General features: G+C 46.9%; 1 protein-coding gene across 4 annotated transcripts in view; it reads left to right on the forward strand.

Moving 5' to 3' along the window:
- AP1B1 (adaptor related protein complex 1 subunit beta 1) overlaps positions 1-21,163 on the forward strand; it is a 36,773-nt gene extending 15,610 nt beyond the window's left edge. For 3 of the 4 annotated variants that reach the window (XM_058158469.1, XM_058158470.1, XM_058158472.1), the window contains 13 exons: positions 785-900; positions 1,484-1,649; positions 2,848-2,946; positions 3,476-3,735; positions 5,545-5,746; positions 7,510-7,530; positions 7,898-8,038; positions 9,369-9,514; positions 11,593-11,722; positions 12,819-12,903; positions 13,820-13,906; positions 16,765-16,919; positions 20,598-21,163. In XM_058158469.1, coding sequence (XP_058014452.1) covers positions 785-900; positions 1,484-1,649; positions 2,848-2,946; positions 3,476-3,735; positions 5,545-5,746; positions 7,510-7,530; positions 7,898-8,038; positions 9,369-9,514; positions 11,593-11,722; positions 12,819-12,903; positions 13,820-13,906; positions 16,765-16,919; positions 20,598-20,672 — 1,683 coding nt within the window. In that variant the 3' untranslated portion in view covers positions 20,673-21,163. The remainder of the gene's footprint in view (positions 1-784; positions 901-1,483; positions 1,650-2,847; positions 2,947-3,475; positions 3,736-5,544; positions 5,747-7,509; positions 7,531-7,897; positions 8,039-9,368; positions 9,515-11,592; positions 11,723-12,818; positions 12,904-13,819; positions 13,907-16,764; positions 16,920-20,597) is intronic. The other variant, XM_058158471.1, reaches the window with a different exon arrangement.

Raw genomic sequence — 21,163 nt, forward strand, 5'->3', positions numbered from 1 at the left:
CTCCTCTTTTCCTTCTCCTCTTTCTCCTTCTCCTCCTCTCCTTCTCTTTCTTCCCCTTCTCCTTCTCCTTCCCCTGCTCTTCTCCTGTCTCTTTCTCTCTCTCTCTTTCCTTCCTTCTCTGCCCAGGTCAACATCTCCTTCCTTCTCCTTCTCCTCCCTCTTTCTTTCCACTTCTCTGCATAATAATAATAATAATATTTTAATTTGTATACCGCCCTTCTCCCGAAGGACTCAGGACAGTGAACAGGCAAATAAAATACAAACAAAAACATACACAATAATTAAAACAACCCTTAAAAAACTGATTCAAATTAGCCAGAAAATTTAAAATAACATTACACCCCATAAAAGTACAGAAATTTAAAACCCATCAAAATTCAATTAAAATTTAAAATTTAAAATCAGGCCAGTCCAGCCATATGAAATATCCCACCCCATCTCTCTCTCTCTCCTCCTATCCCCATCTCCTTCCTTCCTTTCTTCCCTTCCTCCTTTTCCTCCCCAACTTCCCTCCTTCCCTCCCTCCCAGTTGTAGAGCCACCCATCTCACAGCAGTGACGCTGGGAAGGGTACCGAAATTAACCCCGTCACAACAGTGTTAACTCCACACACACACACACACACACAAAATAGACACACACTGCAAACCCCCATATCCCCAGCGAAATTCTCGCTGCAGGATAGCACGGATGTATCCTTGTTTTTCCCCTTCCCGTTAACTTCTTGGCTAACCCAGGCTGGTTTTGTTTTGTTTTTTTTCCTTCCTCTTTTTCCCGTTTTTCAGCAATCCGCCGAACGGTGTGTGAGCACGTTGCTGGATCTCATCCAGACCAAGGTCAACTACGTGGTGCAGGAAGCAATTGTGGTCATCAAGGACATTTTCCGCAAATACCCGAACAAGTAGGAACCGGGTTTTTTTTGTTGTTTTTTTCTCCTTGGCTGAGGAATTGTGGATTTGCCTAACTAACTGTAACCCTTAACCGATAAACAATCTGGCGAGCTGGAGCCAGAGGATGGAGCAGGACAGAATCGGGCTGAAAGGCATTTCAAGTATTCAGAGTTCCCCAGGCTTCGAGAAACTCGCAAATAGGAGCAGACGATTTCTAGAAAAATCTACTGCAACTTTATTGGGGGGGGGGGGGATGAGTGGTTAGAAGGCAGTACTTCGTAGATTGCTTCTGCTGCCTGCCGGCTGCCTGCAATTTGGCAGTTCAAATCTCTCCTTCCGAGGTGGGTAAAATGAGGACCCCCCCCCCCCAATTGTTGGGGTTTGCAAGAGGCTGGCTCTGTAAACCGCTTAGAGACGACTGGAAAGTACTGCGAAGCGGGATATAAGTCAACATACTGTTGCTCTTCCTTCCTCCCTCCCTCCCTCCCTCCCTTCTTTCCTTCCTTCCTTCCTGACTCAAGGTTGACTCAGCCTTCCATCCTTCTGAGGTGGGTAGAATGAGGACCCAGACCTGTGGTCTTCCCCTCTTCGCAGGTACGAAAGCGTGATTGCTACCTTGTGCGAGAACCTGGACTCCCTCGACGAACCGGAAGCCAGGGCCGCCATGATCTGGATCGTGGGAGAATACGCGGAGCGCATCGACAACGCGGATGAGCTGCTAGAGAGCTTCCTGGAGGGCTTCCACGATGAAAGCACACAGGTGCCGGGCCTCAGCGGATTAGGTCTGGGAACTGGGATGTGGGGGAAGGAGGAGGAATGGGGGGGGTGTGCCTCAAACGAGCTGGAGTACGGGTGGTGCTCGACGTACGAACTTCCATTTAGTGTATACATAATTAGATTAATAGGCAGACAGAATAAGATAGTAGGTGGATGATTGGATGGCATAGACAGACAGGTAGGTAGGCAGGCAGACACAGACAGACAGACAAATGATGGATGGGAAGGTAGGTGGATGGATGGATGGACAGATGGAATAGATAGATGATAGACTAATAGATGATGGATAGATGGATGGGTGGTGGATGGGTGGCATAGGTAGATGATGGATTGAATAGATAGCTTATAAGACTAATAGATGATGGATGGATGAATGGATGGATGGATGGATGGCATAGATAGATTATAGATGGATGGATGGATGGAATAGATAGGTAATAGAAAAAAAGACTAATAGATGATGGATAGATGGATGGATGGTGGATGGGTGGCATAGATAGATGATGGATTGAATAGATAGATTATAAGACTAATAGATGATGGATGGCATAGATAGATTATGGATGGATGGATGGATGGATGGAATAGATAGATAGAAAAAAAGACTGATGATGGATAGATGGATGGATGGTAGATGGGTGACATAGATAAATGATGGATGGATGGATGGATGGATGGAATAGATAGATGATAGAAAGACAGACTAATAGATGATGGATAGATGGATGGATAGCGGATGGATGGAATAGATAGATGATAGACAAATAGACGATGGACAGGTGGGTGGCATAGATAGATGATAGACAGACAGAGACAGACGTATTGATAGATAGTAAATAGGTGATAGACTGATTGTTGATAGACAGAAAGATAGAAAGATGATAGATAGTAGATAGGTAACAGACAGACTGGAAAGCTTGGCGACTGCTGATTTAAGGACTTCTGCAGTGAGAAGATCAGTTGTACATTGATGAGACAAGGACTTCCCTCTTTCTCTCCTGCGTGGGGGTCAACCTCCCCCCCTCCGAGTACCTCCTCCTGGAGTTTTCGTCTGAGCCTTTAGCAAGAAACAAACCAGCTGCCTTCCTTTAACCTCGGATCTGTTTCTTCCTCCGTTCGTCCGTCCGTTATTATTCTTATTCTGTTATTATTATTTATTCTTATTCTATTCTATTATTCAGGTCCAGCTTCAGTTGCTGACGGCCATTGTGAAGCTCTTTCTGAAGAAGCCCACCGAGACGCAAGAGCTAGTGCAGCAGGTGTTGAGTCTGGCCACGCAGGTAAAGCTCTTTGCCGGCTGCTCCTCCGCGAGGGTCCCTTTCCGGCTCCCGAAAAACCTGTCCAAAGCCCTTTTTCAGGGCAGTTATAACTTTGAACGGTCACTAAATGAACGGTTGTAAAATCAGGTGACTCTGAGGATGCTGTCGTAAATGCGAAAAAGGGACATAAGTGTGAAAAATGGTGCTAAGTCACTTTTTTCAGGGTAGCTTCAAACAGTCACTAAATCATCGTTTAACGACCCCGTAATCCCTTGTGGGGTGGAGTCTGGGCAACTGAATGGAGCTGAGTGTTTACTGGCCGGATGCCCTTCGTGTCGCCGGTACGGAGTTTTGTTCAGCAGATATATTCTCAAATGTGTCCAGAGAGAGAAACATCTACCTCTATTTAGGATTGAACTCCCAGCCTCCTGATTGGGAGGCGCGAGTGCCACCTGTAGGCCACCGCACCACTCCGTTTGAACGGTCACTAAATGAACTGTTGTAAATCATTTCCCCCCCTCTCCCCCCCTTTTTTCCCCCAACCTGGTAGGATTCAGATAACCCCGACTTGAGGGACCGGGGCTACATCTACTGGCGCCTGCTCTCCACCGATCCCGTGGCAGCGAAGGAGGTGGTCTTGGCCGAAAAGCCTCTCATTTCCGAGGAGACAGACCTGATCGAACCCACCCTGTTGGACGAGTTGATCTGCTATATCGGCACGCTGGCCTCGGTCTACCACAAGCCCCCCAGCGCGTTCGTGGAGGGGAGCAGAGGCATCATCCACAAAAGCCTCCCTCCCCGGACAGGCTCGTAAGTCGGACTCTGAAATCCCCCGCTGATTTCGTTGGTCACCTGACTCCGCATTCGAACACACCCCCCCTTTTTTTCGTGATAACAGCAACCCTGTGAGGTGGGGCGAGAGGTGAGACACAACACCAGGGGTAGAAATCCAGCGGGTTCTGACTGGTTCCGGAGAAGCGGTAGCGGAAATTTTAAGCAGTTCGGAGAAACGGTAGCGGAAATTTTAAGCAGTTCGGAGAAGCGGTAGCAGAAATTTTAAGCAGTTCGGAGAAGCGGTAGTGGAAATTTTAAGCAGTTCGGAGAACCGGTAGTGGAAATTTTAAGCAGTTCGGAGAACCGGTAGTAGAAATTTTAAGCAGTTCAGAGAACCGGTAGCGGAAATTTTAAGCAGTTTAGAGAAGCGGTAGCGGAAATTTTACACAGTTCAGAGAACCGGTACTGGAATTTTTGAGTAGTTCAGAGAACCGGTAGTGGAAATTTTAAGCAGTTCGGAGAACCGGTAGTGGAAATTTTAAGCAGTTCAGAGAACCGGTAGCGGAAATTTTAAGCAGTTTAGAGAAGCGGTACTGGAAATTTTAAGCAGTTCAGAGAACCGGTAGTGGAAATTTTGAGTAGTTCAGAGAACCGGTAGTGGAAATTTTAAGCAGTTCGGAGAACCGGTTGTGGACATTTTAAGCAGTTTGGAGAACCGGTAGCGGAAATTTTAAGCAGTTCGGAGAAGCGATAGTTTGCTGCCAGAGCTGATAGTGCCGGCTAATTAAGTCATTGCTCGGACTGAGGCGAGGGGGACAGAACACTAGGACTTATTTTCCAGTCGGGTCTTATTTTGGGGGAAACACGGTAGTTGAGAACTTTTAAGGAACTCCTCCATGGTGGCTCTTGGGGTTGAGAAGGAGGACTCTCCTGAAGTCCCTCGTGGAGCTTCCCAAGGGCTGAGGTGGGACCAGAATTTGGTTCTCACCACTTTTGATCCAACACCGTCATCAATACATCCCTCGCCCCCTGTTGGCTTGAGAGAGAAGGACTGGCTCCAAGTCCGCTTGGGTGACTTTAAGATCGAGAAGGGACTAGAACCTGGATCCTCCCATTCCCAGCCCCAATAAGTGAACCTGGTGGCATTTGGGCTGAGAGAGAGGAATCGAACTTCAAGCTCTTCCATGGTGAAGGGGGGCTAGAACTGTGATGGCGACCCTACGGCACACGTGGAGCCATATCTGTGGGCACACAAGCGTTGCCCTAGCTCAGCTCCGGCATTCATGCGCATGCTGTCCAGCTGATTTTCGGGCCTTCTGAGCCCATCGGAAGTCAGGAAACGAGCTGCTTCCAGCCTCCGGAGGGCCTCCGGGAGGGTGGGGAAGGCCGTTTTCGCCCTCCCCAGGCTCCTAGAAAGGCTCTGGAACCTGGAGAGGGCGAAAAACACGCCCAACGTGCCATCATGTGCCAGAAGCGGGGGGAGCACAGGGGCGCGCGCATGCATGGGTTGGGCGCGGCGCATTAAATTACGGAACCGGGGCAACGGCTCGTGTGCCCACAGAGACAGCACAGCTGGGGAATTCTGGGAGTTGAAGCCCACCCATCTTAAAAGTTGCCAGAGTTGAGAAATACTGGCCCAGAGATCGGTTCAGAGTGATTCTACAAGCTTCGCAATGGAGGCAGCATTGGAACGGAGACTTTGTCCCTCGTGCAGCCCGCTCTGTTTTATTTTGGGCTTTTTGCACATTGTGTGTATGTGTGTCTACAACAACAACAACAACAACCCCACTCCTAAGGCTGCTCCCATTGAAAACCCACCGTCTCCCCTTCCTGCCGTTAAAACAGCAGCGAAAGTGCCGAAAGTCCAGATGCGTTGTCCGCTGGAGTGCCGCCTTCGGAGCAACCGGCCGTCATCCCGACCCAGGGGGATCTGTTGGGGGATCTGTTGAACCTTGACCTTGGACCCCCGGTCAGCAACCCTCCAATTGCTACATCGTCGGTACAGATGGGAGCCGTGGATCTTCTTGGCGGCGGCTTGGATAGTCTGGTAAAGTTCTGCTTAACCACCACCCGCCCCCTAGTTGGTGGCCTCCAAATCTGGAGAAGATTTTGAAAAAGAAAATTTTAAAAAGGGGGGAAATATATATATATATATATATATATATATATATATATATATCCAGAGGTTGCACGTTACCTAAACTTGTAAGAGAAAGTCCCTGCAAGTAAAAATGTCATTGCTGTAAAATAATAATAATAATAATAATAATAATAATAATAATAATATTATTATTATTATTATTATTATTATGTGTGTGTGTGTGTGTGTGTGTGTGTGTGTGTGTGTGTGTGTGTGTATTATTATTTTGCATACAGACCCTCAAAGTTGACAGGCTTTTGAAAAGAAAAGAAAAAAAATTCTGCAAATTTCTCCGAAGGCTCGTAGGATTCCTTTCCATGTTCCATTCCATGTATTCTGTCCTATTCTGCATTCTATTCTGTTCCGCTCCGTTCTGCATTTCCATTCCATTCCACATAGTCTGTTCCACTCAATTCCATATATTTCATTCCATATGTTCTGTTCTATTCTATTTATTTTTCATCTATTTATTTGCATCCCACCTTTATGATTATTATTATTATTTTTACAAATAAGTCAAGGCATCAAAAGTATCCCTAATACTCCTTCCTTCCTCCTGTTTTTCCCGCAACAACCGTGCGAGGTGGGTTGGGCTGAGAGCGCGTGACTGGCCCAAAGTTACCCATCTCCCTTCATGGCCAAGGCGGGACTTGAACTCATGACCTCCTGCTTTCTAGCCTGGTGCCTTATCCACTAGAGTCGACCAAATTGGCTTTCTCTCTCCCGTTCCATTCCATAGTTTCTGTTCTGTTCTGTTCCATCCCGTCCCGTCCTGTTCCTTTCTGTTCTGTTCTGATTTTTAGGTTCTTCTTGATTAGGGGCTAGCAAAAGCTATCTTGATTGATGCCAGCTTGCAGGGCAGGTTTTAACCAGATGGCTAAGAATGGCACACTTGCACACGGATACACACCACGCACACCAGCGAAGCTGCTGTGTAGCACGTGGGCTAGCTTTTCTGTGTTGTGTTGCTGAGCAAACTAACTGTTCACCCCTCCCTTCTTGTCTCCCTTCCCCCCCAATCTGGCCCTCCCTCCCCTTCTTCCTTCCTTCCTTCCTTTCTTTTTCCTTTTTTCTTCCTCCCTCCCTCCCTCCCTTCCTTCCCTCTCTCTTTCTTTCTCTTTCTTTCCTTCCTGCACTCACTCCCTTCTTCCCTTCCTCTTTCTTTCTTCTTCCTTCCTTCCTCCCTCCCTTCCTTCCCTCTCTCTTTCTTTCTCTTTCCTTCCTGCACTCACTCACTCCCTTCTTCCCTTCCTCTTTCTTTCTTCTTCCTTCCTTCCTCCCTCCCTTCCTTCCCTCTCTCTTTCTCTCTTTCTTCCCTTTCTGCACTGCCTCCTTCCCTTCCCCTTTCTTTCTTTTTCTCTCTCTTTCTTTCCTTCCTTCCTTCCTTCCTCCTCCTTCTCTTCCCTCCCTCCCTCCCTCTCTTTCTTTCTCTCTCTTTCTTTTTTGCTTCCTTCCTCCCTCCCTCCCTTCTTTTCTTCTCTTACTTTCTCTTTCTTTCCTCCCTTCCTCCTTCCCTCCCTTCTCTTTCTTTCTTTCTTTCTTTCTTTCTTTCTTTCTTTCTTTCTTTCTTTCTTTCTTTCTTTCTTTCTTTCTTTCTTTCTTTCTTTCTTTCTCTCCCTGCTGCTGCGGCTGCTGCTGTTCTTCTCTTCACCTCCTCCTTCTCTTTCAAGATGGGGGAAGAACCCGAAGGGGTACGTTTCAGCTCTCCTTTCTCGTTTTCAAGAACGGGCCCTTGCGCATCCTTGAGCCTGCCACCCTCTCTTCCCGTTTTGGCAAATTGGGTGGGCGGGCCTATGATTGAGGTGCCCCAACCCTTGGGTCCCCCTGATCAATGGGATGGATCTGCTGATCCAAGTCGGTCATTGGAACAGCCCCGGACTTCCTGTCAGTTTGGGGGACAAGAGGCTTCATTCCTGGGAATCCTAAGCGAGGGATTTTCTGGGCTCCCTGATTTGGGGGTTCCTCTTCCCAGCCTTGCGCAGTAGGTTTCCCCAACCCCCCCACCCCTTTTCCGATGAACGTGACAAACTTCCAAGCTTCCCTTTCGCCCTTCTGCAGATGGGAGGCCCCAGTTTTACAGCTCCCAGTACAGTCATGCCCTCAAACCTGGGAGGACCCCTCGGCGGAGGGCTGGGTGACCTCTTCGACCTGGCCGGAGGGGTGAGCAACCTGTCGGGCTCCCACGTGGCTCCCAAAACCGTGAGTAGCTTTCCTTTTGTAGGATTCCCCTGAAGCACCCTGTTCTGTCCCCCTCACCTCAGTCCGAGCGATGACTTAATTAGCCAGCAACTATCAGCTTCTGGCAGCAAACTAGTGAGCGTCTGCAAAGTGTCTCTGTTATCTCCCTTGATGCCGATGAGTCAACCAGGAACAAACTACTTCAGCTCTAGTTAAGCAGTTGATTTGCTTGCCACGAAGTGGTATAGCAGCCCTTGCTGCTTTTATATCCTGTGGGGTGTGGCTCCATGACTCAGCACTTCCTAGGCCTGCCCCACTCTTGCTTCTGTTGTTCCCGCCTCTCCTGCCTACGAAACCTAGGGTCCAGCCAGGCCTGATTGCCATCAGTCGGGTCTGGAGGCGTGGCCGGGGGGGGAAGAGTCAGGGGACGGAGGCCTCGTTATCTCCTCCACCTGGCCTGCCTCTGGCTCCTGGAGCTGAGCCAGGGAAGCCGGTGCTCCCTAGGTAAGCCCTGATGGCCCTTCCCTCTCACTTTCCAAGTCACTTTCTGGCAGGGGCCCCGGCTCGGGGGGGCGCTGACACAACACACCCCTTGGAAGCCCTCGCTTGGCCAAAAGGCTTACAAGGGCGATCGGGTTTCTCTTGGCCGGATCTCGCCACAATCCGAGGTCGCCCCATCCTTCCCCAGCCGCAAAAGAGAAGTTCTCAGCAGCAGCGGGCCAGGCGCTTGACCCAAATCTCATAAAGGCGAGTCCTTCTCTTGGGTGTGAGAATTTGTGTTGCGGTTGAAAACAGAAGGGGTCATTCTAAAGCTGTTGTGGCCCAGGCCCAAGTAGGTAGTAGGAAACTCAGTCCATGAAACAAACAAACAAACTTTATTCGAACAGCTGAGAATTACTTCATTCCCAGCGTCGTTCAACTCCAATTAAAACAAATTCCTCCCAATACAAATTCGTCCGATCGCAAACCTTGGTCCAATTAGGCAAACTACCAAAGGCCTTTCTTGGCAAAAGTTCAGAAGACACTGATACAAAACAAATACAACAAGACGAAGCTATCAACGTTGTTTTCTGGCAAAGCCCAAACGCTGTTGCTGGTTTTTTAAGCTTTATGGGAGGGGCCAATCATCTCTTGGCCCTACTCCTGAGTTGTCCTTTTTGCTTGAGCTGCTCTTGCCTTCTGGCAACTCTTCTCACGCGTGCATTAGGAACAGGCTCCTCCTGTTCCTCTGCCTCACTACTATCAGTCTCTGGAGGCTCTGGAGCCCTTTGGCCTGATTGGTTGAGTCTTCGTGGACACATCTCTGGAGGACCTTGGTGGCCAAACCTTGCGTGGTCTTCTCTGGTTTTAGGTGTGGCTCCCTGCAGTAAAAGCCAAAGGCCTGGAGATCTCAGGAACATTCAGTCGCCGGGCTGGATCCCTCTCCATGGACCTCACGTTGTCCAACAAAGCCTTGCAGGTCATGTCGGATTTCGCCATCCAGTTCAACCGGAACAGGTAAAAAGCTTCAAACAGCCTCACCTGTTTGGCAGCCTCTGATGATGATCGCCGTTATCCTGAGTGGTTGGCTCGATGATGCCAAAACTCTCTAAGAAGTTGGCTGAAGAGGCTTACCTGGCAAAGGGGCCTACTCCAACCCCCAGAATCCCCAGCCAGCCAAATGGGAGAAGGCTGCAGAAGCTGCCCATCAATTTGAATGGGGCTTTCAGTTTCTTCTATTTTATGATTTTTATTTCTTTTATTTTTTATGTTTGTTTTGTTTTATGTTTTCTGCTTTCTTATTTTATTATTTTTTTATTTTATGTGTTTTATGTATATTTATTTTCTTTATTTTATGTTTTGGGTTATTATATTTTTTATGTTTTATTTGTTTTATATTTTATGTTTTTTATTTATTTTATTTTATTACGTTTTACGTTTTGTGTTCTTTATTTTATTTTTTATTTTATGTTTTGGGTTATTTATTTTTTATCTTATGTTTTGTTTTGGGTTATTTTATTTTATTATTTTTTGTTTTATTCATACTTGTGCTATTTATTTCATTTTATATTTTTTGTGTTTTATTTATATTTTATTTCATTTTTTATTTTATGTTTTGTGTTATTTTATATTTTTATTGTATATTTTATGTGTTTTATTCATATTTTATTTTATTACTTTTAATTTTATATGTTTTATATTTTGTTTTATTATGTTTTACGTTTTGTGTTTTTTATTTTATCTTTTATTTTATTATTTGTATTATTTATTATTTATTTTATTTTTTGTTTTGTGTTATTTTATTTTATTATTTTTTATTTTATGTGTTTTATTTATATTTTGTTTTTTGTTTTGTGCTATTTCTTTTATTTTATATTTTTTGTGTTTATATTTTATTTTACTTCTTTTATTTTTTTATTTTAATTTTTTAGCCGCCCATCTTAGCACAGAGGACGGCTCGGGGCGGCTTGCAATGTTAAATAGATAAAGCTATACAAAAACCTATAAACAATGCAAATAAAATACAATAAAAATACAAATACCCGACCTATGAACTCTTCAGTTTCAAGGTTCAACATCGCATGTTAGATGCTCATTTTATTGTTAATTGTTTTATTTTTAAGAAATCGCTGCAGTTTTCTGAAAACGAAGGTAAGGTTTTTCCCCCCAAAATATATTATCTGGAAATAGATGGGGTTTGACTTCCTGGGCTAGCTTATGGTTTTATGATTTCCTGGTGGTGTCATATCCAAGCAGTAACTATTTTAGCCTGCTGTGTAATGCAGACCTAGCCAATGCGTATTAATTCTGTGAATTAGGCTCTTCTAATGGAATCCCAGAAGGACGCAGTGACTCAGTGGCTAAGATGCTGAGCTTGTCAATTGAAAGGTTGGCAGTTCAGTGGTTCAAATCCCTAGCGCCGCGTAACGGGGTGAGCTCCCGTGACTTGTCCCAGCTTCTGCCAACCTAGCAGTTCAAAAGCAGGTAAAAAATGCAAGTAGAAAAAATTGGGACCACCTTTGGTGGGAAGGGAACAGAGTTCCGTGCGCCTTTGGCGTTGAGTCATGCCGGCCACATGACCACGGAGACGTCTTCGGACAGCGCTGGGCTCTTCGGCTTTGAAACGGAGATGAGCACCGCCCCCTAGAGTCGGGAACGACTAGCACATGCGTGCAAGGGGAAACCTTTACCTTTAACTTTTAATGGGATTCCAAATCTCAATAATTTTCACCCTTTGTTTCCAGTTTTAATTGCCTGATTTAAATCCAGATGCTCGGTATTTGTCAACCTTGGGAACTTTAAGGTGCTATGGACCTTCAACTCCCAGAATTCCAAGGTTCTCCAAGGTTGAGCAAAACCATAGACACTTCCAGGAATAGACAGGTTGCTGTTGAAAATCAGAGCATCTGCTCGGGGTGCAATTGACAGCAATTCCCGGGGTATCGTAGGAAAAATGTTCAGGAAGTTCCACGTTGCAGGGAATCAGTGCCAGGCAATTTGACTCCATAAAGGAAGGGAATAATTCGTTCTAGAGCTGTTCTCGGTTCCGTCCACCCATGTATGGCTTGCCTGTCTCCGTGGCCATTTTTTTCCAGCTTCGGTTTGGCCCCTGCTGCCCCTCTGCAAGTCCACACCCCTCTCGCCCCCAACCAGAATGTGGAGATCTCTCTTCCCCTCAACACGGTTGGGTCAGTCATGAAGATGGACCCCCTGAATAATCTCCAGGTGAGCCGAAGGGGCATCAGAAGAGAAGGAAGGAATGGAGGGTCTTTTAAGAGGCCAGGCAGCAAGGAAGCAGGGGAGGTCTGCAGCTCAGCCAGGCAGGTGGGAGGGCCCAAGATCTTTGGGAATGGCATCTTTGGGGAGAAGGGGTGGGTGCACTTCACAGTTTGGGCCAGTCACCAGGAGACTGAGTTCTAGTTCCACCTTTGATATGAAAGCCAGCTGGGTGATGATGGACCAATTACCAGGAAAGGGTGAGTTAATAGTCCCACCTCGGGCATGAAAGCTGTCAGGGTGACTTTGGGCTAGTCACCAGGAGACTGTGAGTTCTAGTTCCACCTTTGACATGAAAGCCAGCTGGGTGACTTTGGGCCAGTCACCAGGAGACTGTGAGTTCTAGTTCCACCTTTGACATGAAAGCCAGCTGGGTGACTTTGGGCCAATCACCAGGAGACTGTGAGTTCTAGTTCCACCTTAGGCATAAAAGCCAGCTGGGTGGGTTTGGGCCAGTAACCAGGTGACTGTGAGTTCTAGTTCCACCTTAGGCATAAAAGCCAGCTGGGTGACTTTGGGCCAATCACCAGGAGACTGTGAGTTCTAGTTCCACCTTAGGCATAAAAGCCAGCTGGGTGGCTTTGGGACAGTAACCAGGTGACTGTGAGTTCTAGTTCCACTTTAGGCATGAAAGCCAGCTGGGTGGCTTTGGGCCAGTAACCAGGTGACTGAGTTCTAGTTCCACCTTTGACATGAAAGCCAGCTGGGTGACTTTGGGCCAATCACCAGGAGACTGTGAGTTCTAGTTCCACCTTAGGCATAAAAGCCAGCTGGGTGGCTTTGGGCCAGTAACCAGGTGACTGTGAGTTCTAGTTCCACCTTAGGTATGAAAGCCAGCTGGATGATTTTGGACCAATCACTAGGAAAGGGTGAGTTCTAGTCCCACCTTGGGCATGAAAGCTGTCAGGGTAACTTTGGGCCAGTCACCAGGAGACAGTGAGTTCTAGTCCCACCTTAGGCACAAAAGCCGGCGGATTACTTTGGGTCAGTCCAACTCTGACATTTTTTGATTGGCTTGAAATGTTCTCTGTCTTTTTGCTTTCAGGTGGCTGTGAAAAATAATATTGATGTCTTCTACTTCAGCACCCTGTATCCTCTATATATTCTCTTCGTGGAAGACGGGAAAATGGGTAAGTCGAAGGCTCGGCGGTGACAAAATTCTCCAAATTACAGGTAGTCCTCGACTTACGACTGCAATTGAGCCCAACACTGATGTCGCGAAATGAGAAATCCATTGAGTGAGTTTTGCCCCGTTTTACGACCTTCCTCGCCACATTTGTTCAGTGAATCTCTGCCGTTGTTAAGTGAGTCAGACGGTCGTTACGTGAATCCGGCTTCCCCTCCTCGACTTCGCTTGTCGGAAGGTCACAAAAGGGGATAACGTAGATCCCGGGACGCTGCAGACCGTCGTAAATATCAGCCAATTTGCCAAGCATCCGAATTTTGATCACGCGACCACGAGGGTGCTGCAGCGGTCGTAAGGGTGAAAAACGGTCCTGAGTCACTTTTTTTCCAGTGCCGTTGTAACCTTGAAAAGTCACTAAACGAATCGTCGTAAGTTGACTTCTCAAGCGCCAGGAAAACCAGGAGATTCCCGACAGATCGAACGGGAATTAAGGTTTTTATTGTAAGCGCTAAGTTCTGCACAAGAATCTGAACTACTAGCAGCCAAGGGAAATTAGCGGCCGGCAAGAATCGAAAGAAGGCAAGAAACTTTATGTCTCTTGTGGGCACGCAAGGACTCATGGCTGATGACACGTTTGACCCTCCCCTCCCTGGCCATCTCCTCCAGGGACATTGCAGTGGTCGTAACTGCGAGGACCATCTTAAGTCACTTTTTTCCCGTCCCCTTGTCACTTTGAACCCCAGCTAAACGAACAGTCATAAATCAAGAACTACCTGTATATCCTCCTCCTCCTCCTTCTTCTTCTTTTTTCTTTGTTTTGGGAGCGGGGCACCAATACGTCTTGAGAACGGCCGAGCGTGATTTGCAAGTTTCTAAATTCCTCTTTTTTTGGCTTTCTTCCTTTTTTTCCCCCCGCCTAGAACGGCAGATGTTCCTGGCCACGTGGAAGGACATTCCCAACGAGAACGAAGCCCAGTTCCAGATTAAAGACTGTCCGCTGAGCGCAGGTGAGAGGAGAATAAGGCTACGGCCAACTTTTCCAGCTGTTTGAAAACACCCGTTATTCTGTCTCCTTCCCCACTTTGGACCCACGAGCTGGCCTTCAGCCAATGGATTCACGGCTCTTTATCAGTCCTGGCAGAGAAATCGCAGCTGCCTGCCAAAGTTCAAACAAATGACTCACGTAGCAAGACTTCCAGCTCTTTTTGAAACGATTCAGCTAATTTTTGCTTCCCGTGGAACTGAGAGCAGTCCCAAAGCTCCTTATATATCCTGTGGGGTGGGGCTCCTGCCCCACCCTTCCCTTTGATGACGCCGCCTCTCTAATCTTCTGAAGCTTGATTATTATTATTATCAGCTGGGTCTGAAGGCGTAGCCTGGGGAAGGGAGGAATTGGGGGATGACGGCCTCATTACGTCCTCCGACTGGTCTGGTTCTGGCTCCTGGAGCCGAGCCAAAGGAATCGGTGCTCCCGAGGTAAGCCTTACCGGCCCTTCCCCCTCACTTCCTGAGTAACTTTCGGGCATGGGGCCAGGTTCGGAGGCTAAAGTCACAACACCCGTCTTGAATATGCATTGAACGGCCCATTGCACAGAACGGACTGTCCCAGCCAGAAACTCCCCCTCCCAAAATGTTCTGAATTTTTTTAAAAAAAAATAGGCTGGAACCTGGAAACATTCTCCTAGTTGCTGGCAGGGAGTGTGACCCATCCTGATCCAGCAATCGTTTTTTGGATGCCGGCTGCTTTCTTAAAACACATCTTAAAACATACAAAGGAGAGGGAGTCAAGCTTATTCTCCAAAGCACCTGAGGGCAGGACAAGAAGCAACGGGTGGAAACTCATCCAGGAGAGAAGCAACTTAGAACTAAGGAGGAATTTCCTGACAGTTCGAACGATTAAATCAGTGGAACCTCGCTCAACAGTAGCACCTGTGAGAGGGATCTTGGAGTCCTAATGGACGACCATTTAGATATGAGCCAGCCGTGTGCAGCAGCTGCCAAAAAAGCCAACACAGTTCTAGGCTGCATCAACAGAGGGATAGAATCAAGATCACGTGAAGTGTTAATAACACTTTATAAGGCCTTGGTAAGGCCACACCTGGAATACAGCATCCAGTTTTGGTGGCCACGATCTAAAAAAGATGTGGAGACATTAGAAAAAGTGCAGAGAAGAGCAACCAAGAGGATGAGGGGACTGGGGGCTAAAACATATGAAGAACGGTTGCAGGAATTGGATTATGTCTAGTTTGATGAAAAGAAGGACCAGGGGAGACATGATAGCATCTTCCAATATCTCAGGGGCTGCCCCAAAGAAGAGGGAGTCAAGCTATTCTCCAAAGCACCTGAGGGCAGGACAAGAAGCGATGGGTGGAAACTAATCAAGGACAGAAACAACTTAGAACTAAGGAGAAATTTCCTGACAGTGAGAACAATTAATCTGTGGAACAACTTGCCTCCAGAAGTTGTGAATGCTCCAACACTGGAAGTTTTTAAGAAGAGATTGGTTAACCATTTGTTTGAAGTAGTGTAAGGGTTTCCTGCCTAAGCAGGGGGTTGGACTAGAAGACCTCCAAGGTCCCTTCCAACTCTTGTTATTCTAAACCAGCAACTTCAAAGAACATCTAAAATCCGGGAAGCCCATTTTTCGAGCCCATCTTGGCCCCAGGCCAGGAGTCACTTTGTTGTTGTTTTTTCCAAAATTTGCTCTAAAAATATGTCCGCCAGACTCCAGGTACTTATTATCATATGTGCTGGACATGTGTGAAGGCAAAAAAAATTCTGGACAAAAATATGTGGTTAGAAAAGATAATTAAGCAACATATAGATCTAAAGGCAGAAATTATTTTTGTTAGGTATAATACCAGAAAAGTTACAACAGACGGACTACATATTTAATACTTGATGTGTTGACAGAAGTGAGAATTGTATTTGCACACTACTGGAAAAATGAGGACACGCCTCCCCAGATGAAAAAATAATTTGGAAAATATTAGACTGTGCAGAGATAGATAGATTGACATTAAAAATAAAAGATAAGGCAGATGCAGAATATTACTCAACATGGGGTATGTTTTTTACCAGTGATTAGATGTAAGAGGTAGAAATTAGAAGAACGATTATTACTATGTATAAGTAAAAGACGAGCTGTTATGACTATGATGATAAATAAGTTAACATAGTTATCATTATTATTACGATTTTCATTATTACTACTATTATCAGAACATTTGTTATTTCTCTATGAGTGGTGGTAGAGGTAGAGCTCTCGCCTCACGATCAGGAGGCTATGAGTTCGATCCTAGGTAGAGGCAGATATTTCTCTCTCTGGGCACAATGAGAATACATCTGCCGAACAAAACTCCGTACTGGCGACAGGAAAAGCATCTGGCCAGTAAAACACTCGGCTCCATTCGGTTGCCCAAAACTCCACCCCGCAAGGGATTATGGGCTCATTAAAAGGAGATGATGATGATAAATGCCCTTTGCAGGAATGGTGGGGTGACCTAGAGGTGGAGCTCTCGCCTCAAAATCAGGAGGTTGTGAGTTCGATCCTAGGTAGAGGCAGATATTTCTCTCTCTGGGCACAATGAGAATACATCTGCCGAACAAAACTCCGTACTGGCGACAGCAAAAGCATCTGGCCAGGAAAACACTCCGCTCCATTCGTTTGCCCAAGACTCCACCCCGCAAGGGATTATGGGGGGGAGGGTCGTTAAAAGGAGATGATGATGATAATGATTTGTTATTTCTCTGTCAAACGAAATGGGACCCAGACAATACCATGGGACCCCGACAAATACTTTGAACTGTTTTCAAGGTATCTGTGAATAATTAAAACTATTTTGCTTCTTTTCCGGTTGGATAGATGCTGCGAGCGGCAAACTGCAAGGTAACAACATCTTCACCATCGCCAAGAGGAACGTGGAAGGACAGGACATGTTATACCAATCCCTGAAGCTCACCAACGGCATTTGCGTCTTGGCTGAGCTGAGAATTCAACCCGGGAGTCTTAACTTCACGGTATGGCTTCCTTTCTTGGTCCAGTTGGGTGGGGAATCCAGCAATTTTGGGCATCCTTTCCGCCTTTTGGGTCTCAATTTCTTTCATCCGTTCAATCAGTCGTTCCAAAACTGTCTTAATTGATCAAGATACAAAATACAGGCGGTCCTGGACGTACAGCGGTTTGTTTAGTGACCTTTTGAAGGTACGACGGCGCTGAAGAAAGTGACTCACGGCCATTTTTCACACTTAACGACCGTGGTACAGCATCCCCTGGTCAGATCAATTTGACATTTGGGAGCTTGACAGTTTGACTCATATTTATGACGGTCGCAATGTGTGTCGTTTCTCCCCCGGGGTCATATGATCCACTTTTGCAAAGTCAACAGGAACGGCCAGATTCACTTAACAACCGTGTGACTTTGTCGATGTGGCTGGTTAATTAATTAGTAAAGGTGTAAAGGCAATCCTCGGCTTACGACGTCAGTTGAGCCCAAAATTTCTGCCGCTAGCGAAATTCATTGGTTCATTGAATTTTGGGCCGTTTTACGACCTTTCCCGCCGCGGTTGTTAAAGCGAATCCTTTCGGTTGTTTCGTGAGTCACGGGGCCGTCGAGCGGATCCGGCGGTCCCCGAATCTGCCTTTGCTTGTCGGAGGGTCACAAAAGGGGATCGCTGCAACCGTCATAATAAGAGTCGGTTTGCCAAGCATCTGAATTTGGATCGACGGGGGTAAGTACGGAAAACGCTCGCAAGACGCTTTTTCCAGCGGCGTTGGAAGCTGGAACGGTCACTAAACTAAACGGACTGTTGTAAGTCGAGAACTGCCTGTCGTTTCCCTTGGGATGGCAATATAATCTCTTTTTTTTTTTCTTTTTTCTTTTTGTGTTGTTTCCTTCTGTTCCGTTGCTGCCTGGCCATCGGCCCCTCCCTCGGGCCTGCCCCTCCCCTCAACTTACAGGATCTAGAGGTTAGCTCAATACCTTTGCTTCTCTCTTTCTTCCCCATTTTTAGCAAGCCAGCCACTCTTTTTCTCCCCAGGGCCAACTCATACTGTTCCAGCCTGGCTTTTAATACCCCTGACTGCAAAAATGCCTTTCCTCTGCTCAACGCAAGTTAGGAAACAGCTGGGGTTTGTGGGTTTTGTTTTGTGTGTTGTTGTTTTTTTTGTCATCGGGACGTGGGAAAGGGTCAGGCAATCGCAGACAGCAGAAATTTAGAGGATACTGTCAGACCTGCCTCATCTCGGATCTCCTTGGAAAGTGAAACCCTCGACTCCCATTTGGTCGAAATGAAAGGGCACGTTTGCGAAGAGATGCCCGATTGCAGCAGAGTCGGGCAGAATCTGACGTTCCCGTGCAGCCATGTAGATAGTCCTCGACTTACAGCAGTCCATTTAGTGACTGTTTGAAGTGACCACGGCACCGGGGGAAAAAGCGAGGCCCATTTTTCACACTTAACGACCGTAGCATCGTCCCCGTGGTCACGTGATTTACGTTCGGATGCTGGATAAGGGGTTCATATTCGGGAAGGGTTGCAGTGTCCCAGGACTACCCTAACCTTCTGACAAGCCATTGGGAAGCCCAGATTCACTTAAAAACCGTGTTCCTCACTTAACAACTGAAGGGATTCATTTACCTTGCACAAATAGGTTTCTCCCAAGGCTGAGCATCTTTGAATATGGGCAAACATTCAGGCCTTCCTGTCTCTACCTTCCCCCCCCCCCAGGTGTGCAGGTTTCAACTCCCAGAATTCCTTTTCCAACCTGGCCATCCTTGAGAATTCTGGGAGTTCGGCTCCTGCTCCTGGGGTTGGAAAAGGATATCGGAAGAAGCCAGGGGGACGGAAGAACAGTTGATTTGGCATCCTTCTTGTAGACGTTTCATGACCCAACTAAATAACATCATCAGTGTTAGGAGGCACGGGACAAGAGAGCAAACGCCATTCTCTTATAGCACTGATGGACACTCCACAGTTCAACCCTGAGCTCCACGACAGGTAGTCCTCAACTTATGGCCGTTCATTTAGTGTCCATTGGAATTGAAAAAGCAACTCTTGCGACCTTCCGACAAGCAAAGTCAACAGGGAAGCCCAGGTTCACTTAACAACTGGGTTACTCATTTAATGACAGTAGTGATTCGCTTAACCAACGTGGCAAGAAAAGGCTTAGAATGGGAGAAAACTCCCTTGACAAATTTCCCGATGGGGACAAATTCATGAGAGAATCTAATAAGTAAATTATTATTATTATTATTATTTATTCAATTTTTATACCGCCCTTCTCCCGAAGGACTCAGGGCGGTGTACAGCCAAGTAAAACAAACAATATAACATACAATTAAAATACGAATTAAAAAACGTATTACATAATGGCCTAAAACTTTGGAACATAAACTAAAACCCACTAAAAATTACTAGTAAAAAATTTAAAACCAATAAAATTTAAAACCAATAAAATTTAAGCCAGCCCCGCGCGAATAAATAAGTATGTTTTTAATTCGCGGCGGAAGGTCCGAAGGTCAGGTATTTGGCGTAAACCCGGGGGGAAGCTCGTTCCAGAGGGTAGGAGCCCCCACAGAGAAGGATCTACCCCTGGGGGCCGCCAGCCGACATAATCAGAATAGAGCTAGAAGGGACCTCAGAGGTCTTCTAGCCCAACCCCCTGCTCAAGCAGGAGACCCTATACCATTCACTTAACAACCGTGTCGCTAATTTAACAATTGAAGTGATTCTCTTAACGAACGTGGCGAGAAAGTCCTAAAATGGGACAAAGCTCACGTGACGGATTTCTCACTTAGCAACCTAACATCCGGGCTCTGTTGTGGCCGTAAGTTGAGGACTACCTGCGATGTTCTCTTGAGCCGCCGCCGCACAGTGGTTAGAGTGCAGGACTGCAGGCTACTTCTGCTGCCTGCTGGCTGCCTGCAATTTGGCAGTTCGAATCTCACCAGGCTCAAGGTTGACTCAGCCTTCTGTCCTTTTGAGGTCGATAAAACGAGGACCCAGATTGTTGGGGGCAAGAGGCTGACTCTGTAAACGGCTTAGAGAGGGCTGTAAAAGCACTGTGAAGCGGTATATAAGTCTTAAGTGCTGGTGCTATTCCTGTTTTCAGCTAAACTGCGCCCATAACAAACCATTGATTTGCCTAATGCCATTTATACTTAACGACTGCCGCAAATAAGGTCATAAAATCAGATATAACCGACCCGTATTATGACTTATCACAATTGATGACCGTGATGGGCGGGCTCTATTACGGTCACGGTGCAGTGGTTAGAATGCGGTATGGCAGGCTAATTCTACCAACCGCCAGCAGTTCAATCCTGACCGGCTCAAGGTCGACTCAGCCTTCCGTCCTTCCGAGGTCGGTAAAACGAGGACCCAGATTGTTGGGGGCTGACTCTGTAAACTACTTAGAGAAGGCTGGAAAGCACTGTGAAGCGGTATATAAGTCTACGGACTATTGTTATAGGTAAATAATAGTCGGTTTGTTCACAGCAGCTGCTAGCTTTTCGCTCTCCGCTCTGAACGACTTGGCCGAACCTTTTAATCTTCGAGCTTTTTCTGGGCCTCCCCCTTCCCTCTCCGTCCCCTCCCCCCTTCTGCATTTGTACCCCCTTTCCGATTCACTAACCCCGTCACCGCTGCCTCCGAGGACTCCCATCTGCTGCTCCTCATCTCCCTCTCTTTCTCTTGCAGCTCTCCCTGAAGTGCCGCGCGCCCGAAGTCACCCAGCACGTTTTCCAAGCCTACGAAACCATCCTGAAAAACTGAAGCCGCCCGTACTTCCCTTCCCCGACGGGGACCAAGTTGTGAGAAACAAAAACAACCGAATTCCAAAAAAAGAAAGAAAAAAATACAACCCCTCCATTTTTTTTCCCTCTCCTCCACCGTTCGGAAGACCGATATTTTTGGGATCAGACGGCTGGCATCCGGGCAGGCTTTTCACAAGCGGCTGGAACGGAAGACCCCCTGCGGAAGTCGGGAGCACGGAGCAGCAGGGGTGGGGGCGAAGGAGACCCGGCTCCCTATTTTTGTGTGCGCGTGCATATGTGTGCGTGCGTGCATGTGTGTGTGTGTGTCAAAGCCTGCCGTGTTCCTCTGCTGAGGCCCGCCCGTGTCCTTGAGGCGCTTTGTGTGTTTGAAACCACAGGCTGCGCGAGTGCCGCGTTGCAGCTGCAGCTGGGCACATCCTCTGCGTCCTTCGGCATCTCCTCGTGGTCTCGCTGTTCTCGCACCTAAATAAAGAAATAAATCAACGATGA

The sequence above is a fragment of the Ahaetulla prasina genome, chromosome 15, assembly GCF_028640845.1.
Source record: "Ahaetulla prasina isolate Xishuangbanna chromosome 15, ASM2864084v1, whole genome shotgun sequence".
NCBI lineage: Eukaryota > Metazoa > Chordata > Lepidosauria > Squamata > Colubridae > Ahaetulla > Ahaetulla prasina.